Source organism: Narcine bancroftii, chromosome 1 (genome assembly GCF_036971445.1).
Source record: "Narcine bancroftii isolate sNarBan1 chromosome 1, sNarBan1.hap1, whole genome shotgun sequence".
NCBI classification, from domain to species: Eukaryota; Metazoa; Chordata; class Chondrichthyes; order Torpediniformes; family Narcinidae; genus Narcine; species Narcine bancroftii.
Window position 1 is genome coordinate 470,881,051 of NC_091469.1, and position 14,933 is coordinate 470,895,983.

At 42.5% G+C, this 14,933-nt stretch overlaps 1 protein-coding gene and 1 long non-coding RNA gene across 10 annotated transcripts in view; one reads left to right on the top strand and one right to left on the bottom strand.

Annotated features, from left to right (window-relative positions):
• The window catches only part of ube3c (ubiquitin protein ligase E3C), a 194,879-nt gene extending 193,077 nt beyond the window's left edge, over positions 1-1,802 (bottom strand). For 6 of the 9 annotated variants that reach the window (XM_069914744.1, XM_069914737.1, XM_069914742.1 and 3 more), the window contains exons 1-2: positions 1,734-1,802; positions 87-188 (exon numbers count right to left, since the gene is read on the bottom strand). In XM_069914744.1, the coding sequence (XP_069770845.1) occupies positions 87-152 (66 nt within the window). In that variant the 5' untranslated portion in view covers positions 153-188; positions 1,734-1,802. Of the gene's footprint in view, positions 1-86; positions 189-628; positions 1,420-1,489; positions 1,648-1,733 lie in introns of those variants that run through there. The other 3 variants (XM_069914740.1, XM_069914739.1, XM_069914738.1) reach the window with 3 other exon arrangements.
• A 72-nt stretch (positions 1,803-1,874) lies between these two features.
• On the top strand, positions 1,875-14,203 carry LOC138753810 (uncharacterized). Its single transcript, XR_011351442.1, has 3 exons — positions 1,875-1,978; positions 11,623-11,748; positions 13,455-14,203. It is a non-coding gene; the product is annotated as an uncharacterized lncRNA (long non-coding RNA).
• The last annotated feature ends 730 nt before the right edge of the window (positions 14,204-14,933 follow it).

A 14,933-nucleotide genomic window follows, 5' to 3' on the forward strand; every position in this document is an offset into this window, starting at 1 on the left:
ATCTTAAGATTTTAAACCTCTTGTATGATACACCCAATTCACTGAACGCACTTAAAGTGTAATTTTGTTTAAAATTGATTACTAACCTTTCTGCTTGCTCCACCAAGAGAAACCTTGGGCCGTGTTTTGAAATCACCTTCAAAGCTGAACATGTCTGTGCGTTATCCCATGTAGTAGAAGTTTAGCTCCTAAATAAGAGATTATGTTTTCAATGAAGCAAACACTTCAAAAGATTACAAAATAGATTACAATGTTTAACAGAGAACATGGAAGCAGGCCCTACCCGTTGCCAACCATTAAGAATCAATCTACTAATCCCATCTCCCAGCATACAGCCAAAAGCCTTCCATGCCACAGTATTTCATCTAAATAGTTAAATGGTGACTGAGTACCTACCTCCCCCATCTCATTGTGTGTTCTAGACTTCAACTGCCCTCTGAGTGAAGATTCCTTCAATTCCCCTCCTCCCTGCCTTAAATCTAAGATTATGAATCTTTCTGCTAAAGGGAAAGGTTCCACATTACTTACCATATCCATACTCCATAATTTTCAATACCTCAATCAGGTTTTTCACCCCCTGTCACTCCCCTCTCCCCCAATCTTTTTCACCCCAAAAAACAAACCCAACCTCTCAGTCTCTCCTCAGAACTGAAGCATTGCGTCACAAAGTCCACCCAAGGCAAGGTCCAGGCCCGCAGTGTTACTTCAGCCAAGTTCCAGACAACATCCTCGCCAATCTCCGCAATGTATTAATCCACTCAGCAATGAAATGAATTCCACTCACCATGACAGGGACTAATACATTGCACGACATACCCCTACATCATTTCAATTATGGCATGATAGATAGGCAACTTTAGCTCCTACAAAACCACCCAAGAACGTCAGATAGGGACATCACAATCCTGTGCTCTACAGAAAACAGGATCAACAGAAAACACTGGCGGAACTGCAAGCATTTCCAAATCAGTCAAGTGAACATGAGGTGTTCTAGAGGATTATGAGGTTAGAGAGGCAGTACTTTACATATGTGTGTGTGTATACATAAAGGAAGAAAGATATGGGTCCATATAACCACTTACAGCACAGAACAGGCCAGTTCGGCCCTACTAGGCCGAAGGGCCTGTATTGTTCTATGTTCTATGACCGCTTGTGAGTAAACAATGCATTGCATTCAGGGCACTGAGCTCAATCCTGCGGCTGGGACTCGATCAGAAGGGCATCTGGTTTCTGTGCAATGGGGGGGGGGGGGGGGGGGGATGGGACTATGAGAAGATTTAACGCGTACACAGGGAGAGAGGGAGGGAGCAAACAAAAAGAAAAGCTCGCTCTGTCCAAGTTGGAACAGGCCGTGATGCCAGGGCCAGGGCCTGGGCCAGGGCCTGGGCCGGGGCCTGGGCGGGGGCCTGGGCGGGGGCCTGGGCGGGGGCCTGGGCGGGGGGGGGGGGCGGTGGGGGCGCATTGTCAGTGTGATCTTGCGAGCCTTCACCCCTCATGACTCAGCAGGACGCAGCACAGCGAAAGGTTGAAGAGAATTCAGGCAAGGCGTCGCGTCACGTCCACCAAAGCAGAGCCGCTTGAGAAATCCTCCCACTGCAATATTTAAGGGGGGGGGGCACGGTCATTCATTGGCCAAAAGTTACGGGATTTTGACAGAGCTCCGACCCCCCCCCCCCCCCCCCCCCGGCCCGGGCTCCATCTCCCGCCGCCCGTCCAAGCCCAGCTGCTTTTACCTGACGCACCGCCTGCCGTCCGCAACCGAACCACCACCGCACGGCCGGAAGTCGTCACGCCGCCATCCCCCCCCCCACCACGCACGCACGCACGCTTTCCAACTGGCCCCGCCTCCCACGCCGGAAGTCCGGCCCCACAGTCAGGGCGTCGATGGGCGGCCGAGAGGGAAGCGCGAGAGCGGTCGACGCTTGAATTCGTCGGGTGATGTGTCCGCGGGCCCAGATTCTTCCTCAAGGGGAAAGAGGTCAAATGATATACGTGGAGGATGGGGAAGGGAGGAAGGAAGGAAGGAAGGGGGGAGGGGGGAAGGAAGGAAGGAAGGGGGGAGGGGGGAAGGAAGGAAGGGGGAGGGGGGAAGGAAGGAAGGAAGGGGGAGGGGGGAAGGGGGAGGGGGGGGAGGGAAGGAAGGGGGAGGGGGGAAGGGGGGGAAGGGGGAGGGAAGGAAGGGGGAGGGGGGGAGGAAGGAAGGGGAGGGGGGAAGGAGGGGAGGGGGGAAGGAGGGGAGGGGGGAAGGAGGGGAGGGGGGAAGGAGGGGAGGGGGGAAGGAGGGGAGGGGGGAAGGAGGGGAGGGGGGAAGGAGGGGAGGGGGGAAGGAGGGGAGGGGGGAAGGAGGGGAGGGGGGAAGGAGGGGAGGGGGGAAGGAGGGGAGGGGGGAAGGAGGGGAGGGGGGAAGGAGGGGAGGGGGGAAGGAGGGGAGGGGGAAGGAGGGGAGGGGGGAAGGAGGGGAGGGGGGAAGGAGGGGAGGGGGGAAGCTGGGGAGATGAAGCTCAGGGAGGGGGAAGCTGGGGGAGGGGGGAGAAGCTCAGGGGGAGGGGGAGAAGCTCAGGGGGAGGGGGGAGAAGCTCAGGGGGAGGGGGGAGAAGCTCAGGGGGAGGGGGGAGAAGCTCTGGGGGAGAAGCTCAGGGGGGAAGCTGGGGGAGAAGCTCTAGGGGGGAAGCTGGGGGAGAAGCTCAGGGGGGAAGCTGGGGGAGAAGCTCTGGGGGAGAAGCTCAGGGGGAAGCTGGGGGAGAAGCTCAGGGGGGAAGCTGGGGGAGAAGCTGGGGGAGAAGCTCAGGGGGGAAGCTGGGGGGGAAGCTCAGGGGGGAAGCTGGGGGAGGGGGGGAAGCTCAGGGGAGGAAGCTGGGGGAAGCTGGGGGAGGGGGGAGAAGCTCGGGGGGAAGCTGGGGGAGGGGGGAGAAGCTCAGGGGGGGAAGCTGGGGAGGGGGGAGTAGCTCAGGTGGGTGAAGCTGGAGAAGGGGGGGGAGAAGCTCAGTGGGGGGAAGCTGGGGGAGTGCCAGCGAGCTGGGATTCGAATCTGCTGCTGTCTTTAAGGAGTTTTATGTTCTCCCTGTACCTGCGTGGGTTTCCTCCCACTGTTCAAAATGTGCTGGAAGTTGTAGCTTAATTGGATGTAATTGGCCAGCCCAGGCTGTTGGGGCAAAAGGGCCTCTTATGGTGCTATATGTCTAAATTGGGGAGCAGTGGACTCTTGTCTTGCTGTGTACCCCTTGAAGTGTACCCCTGCAAATGCATTGGAAAGGATACCAACCAACATCTGTATTTCCTTGCTGACTTCCGCACCCTAGCATTAAGGCCCTATTTGCAATGCATAATCCCAGATTCTCAAAGCAAGCAGTCTTTCCTGAACTCAAATGGAAAGAGATTACCAGATTAACAATTCTCTTATAAGATGTCTGGAAGATTGTGATCAAAATCTGCAACTTCCACGTATACTTCCTGCAATTACCTGATGTACATCCCAGTTGAATTAGATAATTAGCCTGCCTTTGAAGTACCTCCTCCTTTTCAATATTTAGATTGTACAATGTCTCTTCTGTGTCTTTTGCTAAGACTCCAACAGGATCTTTTCCTTTGTTTAAAAAAAAGAATGAAAAATTCTCATTTAGTACCTTAGTAATGCTCCACCCAACATGTATACATATTTTGAAATCCCTGATCAGCTTCTCTCCTCTTACTTCCTTTTTACTCCCAATTTCCTTTATACTCCCAATTTGCTGTCATTCTATTTTTTTCACACTCTGCTTTTGAACCTCATTTTCTTTTTTGTAACTCATAGAACATTAGAGCACAGTACAGGCCTTTCAATCCGTGATGTTGTGCTGACCTATGGACTCCTAGTCCACAACAATCTACTTTTTCCCTACCTCACATGCATAACATGTATTTCTTACATTCATGTGCCTATCTCAGAGTCTTTTGAATGTCACTAATGTCCACCACCACCCCAGACAATGAATTCTAGGCACCCATAGAGTAAAAGACTTCCCTCTGACATTCCCCCTGAACTTTCCTTCCCTTACTTTAAACTGATATCCTCTGCTATTTTTACAGTCGCCCTGTTTCTGTGTTTTCACCAGAAATCTTTCATACACCATTTCTCTCTGCCTCATTTTATTCTCCATTGGCAGAGAGTTGGAATACAGGGATCATATTCTGTTTGACTAACAGTTGCTAGTGGTGTTCCACAGGGGTTGGTGAAGGGGCTGCCTCTTTGCACATTATATATTAATGATTTGGATGATAGAATAAGTGGCTTTATGGCTAAGTTTGCAGATGATACAAAGATAGGTGGAGAGCAAATAGTGTTGAGGAAACAGGCTCCAGAAGGACTTGGATTAGGAGAATGAGTGGATAAGTGGCAAATGAAATACAATGTCAGAAAGTGTGTGCACTTTGGTAGAAAAAAATTTAATAGGCACACTATTTTTTAAATGGGGAGAAAATTGAAAATTCCTAGATGCAAAAGGATCGAGGAGTCCTCGTACAAGATAGCCTAAAGGTCAACTTGCAGGTTAAGTTGGTGGTGAAGAAGGCAAATGCAGTGCCGGCATTCATTTCAAGAGAACTAGAACATAAGAGAAGGGATGTTATGTTTTATAAGGCACTGGTGAGATCTCACTTGGACTATTGTGAGAAGTTTTAGGCTCCTGTTTTAAGGAAGAAGGGGTTCAGAGAAGGTTCACAAGGATGATTCCAAGAATGTAAGGATGCTGAGGAATGTTTGACAGCCTGCATTCAATGGATTTTAAGAGAGTGAGGGGGATCACATTTCGTATGTTGAAAGCATTGACAGAGTAAACGTAGAAAGGTTGCTTCCCGTGGTGGGAGAATCCAAGACAAGAGAGCACAACTTCAGGTTTGAAGGACGTCCACTTAGAACAGGGATGAGGAATATGTGGCCACAGGTGGTGCTGGAGGCCTATATACACACAAACGTACATTTATCTTTTTTCTAATGCTTTTGATGTTTGGTTCAAGTAATTGCAAACATTGTTAATTTTTCCAATTAACATTGATAATTCCTCGAAGGTGAATTCTTTAATTGGCACTTCATTAACATCTTCATATAAACATTTTCAATGCATTTCAATGAAAGTTTCATCATTAAAGTTCACTTCAATGCGAAAATAATGCATTGGTGCACATTGTCACAGTCCAAAGTTTGAAATCCCAGATCTTTTCCAATCTCCACAATGTCTTGAGAGACCGATGTAATTTGCACTAGTGGTATCACTTGCATAACACCAAACCACTCTCATGTTGCTTGCAGTCACTTCAAGCCACAATTCATCAATATATTCTTAATGTTATAACCTTTCCAAAACTGAGTTAAAATTATGGGATTCTTCTCCTATTGTAGTTTTGATGGCTTGAGAAAATGTTCGTCACAAATAATAATCCTTGAATGGGGCAATGAAGTTGTGTTAGGAGGCAAGAAAAAAATTTGTTTTGACGTGTTCATCCAACTCAGAAAACAGCAGTTGAATGAGCTGGTTCGTGGTCAAGCAACAATAAAATTTTGAAATTCAAGTTATTATCTCTATAGAAACATTTGGTTGCAGGACAAAAATAGGTTTTGAACCATTCTTCAACCAATTGTCTTGTCACCCAAGCTTTTCTATTTGATTGCCATATTACAGGGAGTCCACTTTTTGCATAGCCTTTGGATTCCCGGAATGGTATACAAGCAGAGGCTTTAATTTGAAGTTCCCAGACACATTTCTGCCAAGTAGAAGAGTCAATCAGTCTTTCAAACCTTTAAAGTCTGTTTGAGATTTTTCTTTTTTGGCTAAAAACATGCATGATGGCATCTTTTTCCAAAACAATACGGTTTTGTCAACATTGAAAATGTTCTCATCTTTCTGGCCTCAATCATTTCTTTTAGTTCAGTCAGAAAGCTTGCAGCTGCATCATTATTAGCCATCACAGACTCGCCGGTAAGTCAAACATTATAGAGCCCCACACGTTTTTTTGAAGTTCTAAAACCAACCATGACATGCTGAAAATGTTTCCCCATCGTTTCTGTTTTCTTCATTTTCTTTTAATGTCCAATAGAGGCTTCATCTTGAATTGTCATTTTACTTAATGGAATTCTTTTCTGGTTGCAATCTTCAGCCCTGATCATTAAAAGGCAATCCATATTTTCTATTGCAGAACTTCTATGTCTAAAAATCACTTCATTCATATAAGATGCTGTTGCCATTCCATGTTCTTTAATTTTATCTTTATTTTTAATTCAATTTTGAACAGATGATTCATTCATGCCTTTGTCTCATGTTGTTTTAGCAAATGATACACAATCTTAATAATTTCCAGTATCTTTTCCATTGTTAGCCATTTACGTTTATTAGGTGTATCACCTTCACTATCTTTCCTTTTTCCACTCATATTGTTATAACAATGCACTTTTATTACAACACAATTGGAAAACACCTGTATTACAGAGCAGCCACAGTCTTCCAGCACAGAGTCTAGAATGATACTAATACAAGGTAAACAATAATGATGTAGAATGATTGCAGTCAAGCCTTAAATTATTGCACTACTGTTGGTAATGCAATACTAATAAAATTTAGCAATTTTGGTCATTAATGTATTAAAATTATAAACCGCGTTATATCAAAACCTGTGCAATATAAAACCGTGTTGTACAGGGTATGCCTGTATATAGAAACTGAAAAAGTCCTCCTGTGTCCCATTATGGCTTTTGCACATTCCTATAATTTTCTTGAAAATGTACTCAAGATTTGGCTAAACCTAAACAATAACACCAGAGGACTTTGAGGCAAATTTAGGCCATTTGGCCCATCAAGTCTCTTTGCCATTCAAATCATGGCTGATACATGGCATTTTCCTGCCTTCTCCCCATAACCTTTGACGTTCTTACTAATCAATAAATATCAGCATAATAAATTTAAAAGTACTTGGAAAATAATTTGCTTCAAGCATAGGTGAAACAATCAGAATGATATGAATCCATTTGCTTAGCTTTGATTTTATAAAAAAGAGAAGTACAGCTCCAGACTGATCAGCACTGAAGTCTTTATCTAAATGCCGCCAGCATTCTCAATTCTTCATTTACCTTTCTTTTCAAAACATTTTTTTATACAGGAAAATTTAGTCCCCAATCCTGCTCTTTTTAAAGCAGCAGTGTTATGAGTGACATAATCCTCCTCCCATGTGGTGAATTGTGCCTGCAGCTTTTTTGATAGGTGTTCTGCATTTATTCAACAACGCCAATGAGAGTCCCTGCAGAAGCTGGTAACCCTGTGATATCTGTCCCTGAGGCCAACATCAGAACATCTTTCAAATGGCTTCAGCCCCTGATGGCGTACCTGGCAGGGTACCAAAAATCTGTGCCAACTAACTAGGTGGTGCACCATGATCAATGCCAGATGCAGGATGGTGCAATACAATTTCTTGCACCAATTGTACCTCACGCCACAAAAATTAGATAATTCAAAGCCTGAAATTTCAGAAATGTGCTTCAGGTGTGGTGTGGAGGTTGGAACTTTCGTCCACTCCACCTGGCTATGCATAAGGATAAGATCTTTCTGGAAATATCTGGGGGACATTCTAAAAGTAAATTACAAAAGTGGATTTTCCACAGGCTCCAGAAGTGTACCTTCAGGGAGACATTGGGGTCAGGAGTTTTAGAATGTCCAAATACCAAATTTCATATGTGAAAGTTGCCTTGGAAGTGTATAGCGGTTTTGTGGAAGTCCGACTCCCAACTAAATTCCACATGATGGAATATGGAAATGCAACACATTCGTTAAGGGGAGTGGCAACTTTGCTTGAATGATAATGGCACACGGTTGGATTAGATCCCTCCCTCCCGCCCTTCGAAATTGACGAACTGTGGCAATCCGTCCCAGCAGGGAAGTTAATGTGATTAAAGAAGTGGGACATGGTGGAGGCAATGTATATTTTCAGTTTTATTTTGAGTTTTAAATTTCTTTTTAACTTAAGTTATTTTTAAATTTCTTATCCTTGATTACTTAGCCTTTTTGGTTGTTTCTATAGGGGTTCTTGACCCCACTGGAATTTGTTTCGATGTAATTTAATTGAATGTATTTTCAGTTGTATGAAGGTGGGGGTGGGAAGGTGGCGGTTGGGGGGATAAGTACAGACTCTGTCTTTAACATGGGGGTGTGGGGGGTAAAAAAATATTATTTTAACAAAAATTTAAATAAATAAATTTTAAAAAAGCAAACAAAAAAAATTTTTTTTAAGACTTAAAAAAAATGAATGTTAAAAAAAGATTGTATTGATTGAATTTTACAAGAATGAAAATTAAAATATTTTTAAAAACAGCAAGTTGATGAGTTCATGGATATTTTCAATCTCTCACTGCTGCAGTCGGAGGTTCCCACCTGCTTCAAAAGGTGCCCACCTGCTTCAAAAGGTGCCCTAGAAGAGTAGTGTGAACTGCCTCAACGACTATCACCCAGTAGCTCTCATCAACTGTGATGAAATGCTTTGAGAGGTTGGTCGTGGCCAGAATTAAGTCGTAAAGACATGGACCCACTGCAATTTTGCCTACTACTACAATCACTCAACCACAGATGCAATCTCACTGACTCTCCACTCAGCCTTGGATCACCTAGACAACATCAGCAGCGACATCAGGCTGCTTTTCATCGCTTACAGCTCAGCTTTCAACACCATCAACCTCTCAGTACTGGTCAGCAAGCTTTGAAACCTGGGCCTCTGTGCCTCCCTCTGCAACTGGATCCTTCCACTTCGGAAGACCACAAACGGTGCGAATCGGTACCAGTGTCATGTCAGCATTGACAGCCATGACAGGTGCACCTCAGGGATGCATGATTAGCCCTCTACTTTCTCTATACACACGACTGCGTGCGTGGCTAGGCACTGGCAGAATCATAAATGGCAATGAGGAAGCGTACAGGGGTGAGATCAGCTAGTTGCGGGGTGTCACAACAACAACCTTGCGCTCAGCGTTAGCAAAGCTAAGGAACTGATTGTGGACTTCAGAAAGGAGAAATTGGGAGAACACAAACCAGTCGTCATCAAGGGGTCAGCAGTGGAAAGGGTAAAGAACTACAAATTCCTGAGTGTCAAAGGAACAGGATCTGCAACCCAACAGCATGAAGTCAATTCTCCAATTTTAAGTAACCCACACATCACTGGTTTTTTTCTCTTACCCACATCCTCTCACAAAAACCCGAGGGGTGAACACATAGAGATGTAGAAAATTATGAGAGGAATAGATTGAATGAACACACAAGAGTCTTTTGCCCAGCGTAGAAGATTCTAGAACCAAAAGTCATAGGTTTAAGGGGAGGGAGGAGAGATTTGATAGGAACGTGAAGGATAACTTTTTTTTATGTGGGATGATGAATATACAGAACAGATTGCAGGAGGAGGTGGTTGCAAGCTGACTGCTTCATTGAAGTGAACAGTGTTGGCAACATGAAGGAGGTGATGTTACCTATCCTCACTGACTGGGATGATAAGGAAGTCGAGTATCCAGTTGCTAGGGTTTGGGGTGTAGTGAACAGTGAGGAAGGCATTCAAAACTTGCAGTAGGATCTGAACCAGCTGGAAAAATTGGCTACAAAATGGCAGATGGGATTTAATGTGGACAAGTGTGAGGTGTGGCACTGGGAGGAATAAGCAAGGGAGGACATACACAGTCTATTTCACTAAGGAGAAATCTAGGAATACAGACCCTGTGTATTCAGTGCCCTCCATAACATTTGGAACAAAGAAACTCTTCCTTTATTTGGCTCTGTGCTCCACAGTTTTACACTTAAAATCAAATAATTCACATGTAATTGAAGTGCACATTCCACATTTTATTATATGTATACATTTTGGTTTGACTATGTAAAATTACAGCACTTTTTATACATAGTCCCCTCATTGCAGGCACCATAATGTAATTGCCAAGGGACTGGTATTCCAAGGAAGATTGGCAGCTGATGACAGAATTCACATCATAATAAAGATCTCCCAAAACCCCTCTCCGACAGATCAGAAGGATTCTTCATGAGGCAGGTATGGGATATGTCAATGACCGCTGACCTCAGAAGACTTCCTGAACAGAAATACAGAGATTACACTGCAAGATGCCAAAGCCATAGAAAATATAACCGGATCATAGTTTGCCAAGAAATATTTAAAAGATCCTGCAGAATTCTGGAAAATAGTCTTATAGACGGATGAGACCAAGGTTAACCTGTATCAGAGTGATGGCAAGAGCAAAGTGTGGAAGCATAAAGAACTGCCCAAAATCCAAAGCATACCACCTTTGCCATGGTTTGCATCTTGCAGTGCATATTCTTAATGTCTGTTCATGAAGTCTTCTGAGGAAAGTAGTCACTGACACATCCAGACTTGCCTCCTGAAGAGTGTTTACAATTTGTAGGGCATACGTTTGGGGATTTGTCTTCATTATGAGGATGATTCTGTTATCAGCAGTGGAGATCTTCCTTGGAATTCCAGTCCCTTTTATCAGCCTCGTAATGACTTCTTTAACTTACATTGGCACCACTCTGGTCCTCGTGTTGAAGATGGCAACTACAGACTTCAAAGGTGATCAAAAGCTTAGAAGCGAGGCAAGCTCTCTTATACCTGAGGACTCACAAACACCTGTGAAGGCAAATGTCCCAAATATTATTGTGCCCTGAAATGAGGAGACTATGCATAAAAAGTGCTGTAATTTCTACATGGTCAAACTAAAATGTATACAAATAACACTGAATAAAGTCTGGTATGTGTTCTTTAATTACATACGAATTGTTGGATTATAAATTTAAACTGTGGAGCACGGGAAAATAAAGGAAAAAAAGTGTTTTTGTTCCAAATATTATGGAGGGCACTGTAAATCTGAAAGCTGTGTGGCAGGTAGATAGGATTTGAAGTGAGCTTGTGTCACCTTGACATTCACAAATCAAAGTATTGAGTATAGGAGTTGGAATGTAACAGTGAATAAGACAGTGCTGAGGCCAAATTTGAGGTACTGCGTGCAGTTTCTGTCACCTAACTACAGAAAATATATCAATTAGATTGAAAGAGTGCAGAGCAGATTTACCAGGATGTTGTCAGAACTTAAGGAGCGGAGTTACAGGGAAAGGTTAAATAGGTTAAGACTATTTACTGGAGGTTGAGGGGAAATACAATAGAGATAGACAAAATTATGAGGGGTTCTGAAAAAATGCAAACAGGCTTTTTCCACGAGGTTAGGTAAAACAGGAATTAAAGGGCGTGGATTAAGGGTGAAAGGTGAAATGTTTAAAGGGAATGCGGGGGAACCTCTTCACATAGAGAGTGGAGAGTGTGGAATGAGTTGCCAGCTGAAGTGGTGAATGTGGGCTCAATTTCAACATTTAAGAAATTTGTATAGGTACATGCATGGGAAGAATATGGAGGGCTATGGTCTGGGCACAAGTCAATGGGACTAAGTAAAATAGTAGTTTGGAATGAACTAGGTGGGCTCAAGGGCCTTTTTCTGTGCTGTAATGTTCTATGGGACATACAACCCAGAGAACTGATCATTAGTTTTGCTGGCATGATGGTGTTAAATGTTGAGCCAGAGTCAATGAACATCAACCTGACGTGTGTGTTCTTATGATTTAGGTGATATATTGCAGAGTGGAGGGCCAGTGAGCTGGCATCTACTGTTGATCTGTTGTGACAGTGGGCAAATGGAAATAGCTGATTTGTTGCGTAACCAGTCTCCCGAAGCACTTCACCATTGTGACTGTAAGTGCCACTGGTCAGTCGTCATTGAGATAGATAATTTGCTTTAAAAATGACTAATCCTGATAGTTATCAACTGACCTCTTAATATCCGACATAGGAAGACCATCATAGGAGCAGAAAATTTTATGATGGCCTTCCTATTGATTAGCCTTATACACAAAATATAAATTTCATGGTAACCCAGAACTAAAGATTACAAGAAATTTTTTAAAAAGTTTTTTTTTAATTTGTATTTGAAATTTACAGTTGGAAACAAACCAACAGATAATTTGAAAAGAAGTTACCCATCCCAGCTTTGTGGTGGAGTGTAGGAGTAGCCACTTGACACATCAGAACGATGCCAGAGCAATCCAGTCAACCCCACTCCCCTGATCTTTGCTGAGCTAAATTATGATCCTGAAGTGGAGTTGTTAGTCTCGCCTCTCAGTTTATTAATTTACATTAGTGGTTCATGCATCATCTGTCAAATTAAATGACATGATTATTGCTGTAAAGTTATTTAGATAACATTTTAGCTTAGATATCAAAAACAAATATTTCTTTTAGTATCACGAAGTGCTTTTTATAATTTTATTTCTTGTATTATTTCCTACTGTGACTTTATTTGATATATTTATTATTCTTCATTGGAATGAATTAGATTGCCTTGTTCAAGAACTGAAATACTTTAATTTTTCACATTTTGTTTGACCGTTTCAGTACATGACTCTGTTTTATTTGGTTAATTTTAATATGTAGTTAATTTTAATAAGTATTTATGGAGACGCAGCATTATGTTTTACTGATGGTTCAAAACAAGAAAGTCTGCAGACGCTGTGACTAGTAAATATACGAAAGTGATGAAGAAGCTCAGCAGGTCCCATAGCATCTCTAGGAGGCAAAGATATGTAACAAACGTTTCAGGCCTGAACCCTTCATCAACATATGAGCCACAAGCTGGCAGGTGCCTGAACAAAAAGATAGAGGAAGGAGGGAAGCATTGGCCAACAGCAAAGAGGCCGTTGTCCATATGAGGCAAAGATACAGTGCCCTCCATAATGTTTGGGACAAAGACACTTTTATCTTTTATTTGCCCATGTGCTTTATTGTTTTAAATTTATGATCAAACAATTCACATGTAATTAAAGTGCACATTCCAGATTTTATTCAAGGTTATTTGTATACATTTTGGTTTGACCATGTCAAAATTACAGCACTTTTTATACATCGCCCCCTTATTTCAGGGCACCATAATGTTTGGGACATTTGGCTTCATGGGTGTTTGTGAGTACTCGGGCATGTTTAATCACTTTTTAAAAAAATATTTATAAGAGAAAAGAAACAACCACGGTTACAAAAAAATGAAATATAACAATATATCTAAATTTAAACATGGTTAAATATAAACTAAAAGAAAACCTACCAAAAAAAAACTCAAAACACCCCCCCAACCTAAAACTACTCCCTTCCTCTATCCTGAACCCCCTACCCACTTGAGAACACCAAACACCATTCATTTAGTATGTGATAAGGAGACCCAGCGGCATTCAAAACCCTATCCTTTAATTTTCAAATTAAAATAATCCTTTTAAATACATAATATTTATCCCTCAAATTATGTTATCTTCTACAAAGGAATACACGATCTTAATTCCAAATGCCATCTTTGTAAATTAAGATTCATTTGATCTTTCCATGAACTAGCTATACATTTCCTCTGTCCACAGAAGACTTCATGAACAGAAATAGAGACAACATTGCAAGATCCAAACCACCAGTTAGCCAGATTTCAGTTTGCCAGGAAGTATTTAAAAGAGCCTGCAGAATTATGGAAAAAGGTCTTGTGAACAGACCAAGATTAACCTGTATCAGAGTGATGGCAAGAGCAAAGTGTGGAGGCGTAAAGAAATTCCCAAAATCCAAGGCATACCACCTTTGCCACGTACTGTAGTGTAACTTCTGAATGTCTGTTCATGAAGTCTTCTGAGGAAAGTAGTCACTTGACACATCCACACCTGCCTCCTGAAGAGTGTTTCTGATCTGTTGGACATATGTTTGGTGATTTGTCTTCATTATGAGGATGATTCTGTTATCAGCAGTGGAGATCTTCCTTGGAATACCAGTCCCTTTTATCAGCCTCGTAATGACTTCTTTGACTTACATTGGCACCACTCTGGTCCTCGTGTTGAAGATGGCAACTACAGACTTCAAAGGTGATCAAAAGCTTAGAAGCGAGGCAAGCTCTCTTATACCTGCACCAATGAAGCAATTAAACATGCCTGAGTACTCACAAACACCCATGAAGCCAAATGTCCCAAACATGATGGTGCCCTGAAATAATGTATAAAAGTGCTGTAATTTCTACATCGTCAAACTAAAATGTATACGACTAACCTTGAATAAAATCTGAAATGTGAACTTTAATTACATGTAAATTGTTTGATTACAGATTTAAAGCTGTGGAGCACAGGGGCAAATAGAGGAAAAAGATGTCTTTATCCCAAACATTATGGAGTGCATTGTCTATAACTAATGTATCGGGCCTTGTGCGTTTACTATCGATGGTTTGTTAGGGTTTCTAGTAATCCTATTTTTGTCTGAGTTAAACAGCTTCAGCTTCATCCCTACTCCTAGCAACTGCATTGTGACTATATGCTTGTACCTCTAGGTCTCAATAAAATATACAAAGTTTTGATGGGAATGGATAGGATTGATTTTATTAAATGTTTTAATTTCAGGGATGCCCAGAAACAGAGATCAGAGTCTTAAATTAAGAGGATAAACTTCAAACCAGAGAAGAGATTTCATCCAGGGGCATAGTCATTTTTCTCCTTATGTTCTCTCAACATCACTAAAAACAGATTATCCTCTCATTTTCACATTGGAAGGGCTTGCTGCGAAAAATTTGCCAATTTTTTTTGTGAGGAGGTAATGAAAGTCGCTGTATGAATGCAGTTTTTTTTCATGAGTATACACACAACCCCAACCAACAAATTTTCCCTTGCAACCGCTGCAATCGTGTCTGCCTGTCCCGCATCGGACTGGTCAGCCACAAACGAGCCTGCAGCTGACGTGGACTTTTTACCCCCTCCATAAATCTTCGTCCGCGAAGCCAAGCCAAAGAAAGAAAAGAAAAAGATACACTTATAAAGTAACCAATCTAACAATCTTTTTAATCCCAAGACCATTTGGTACTCTCACTCATG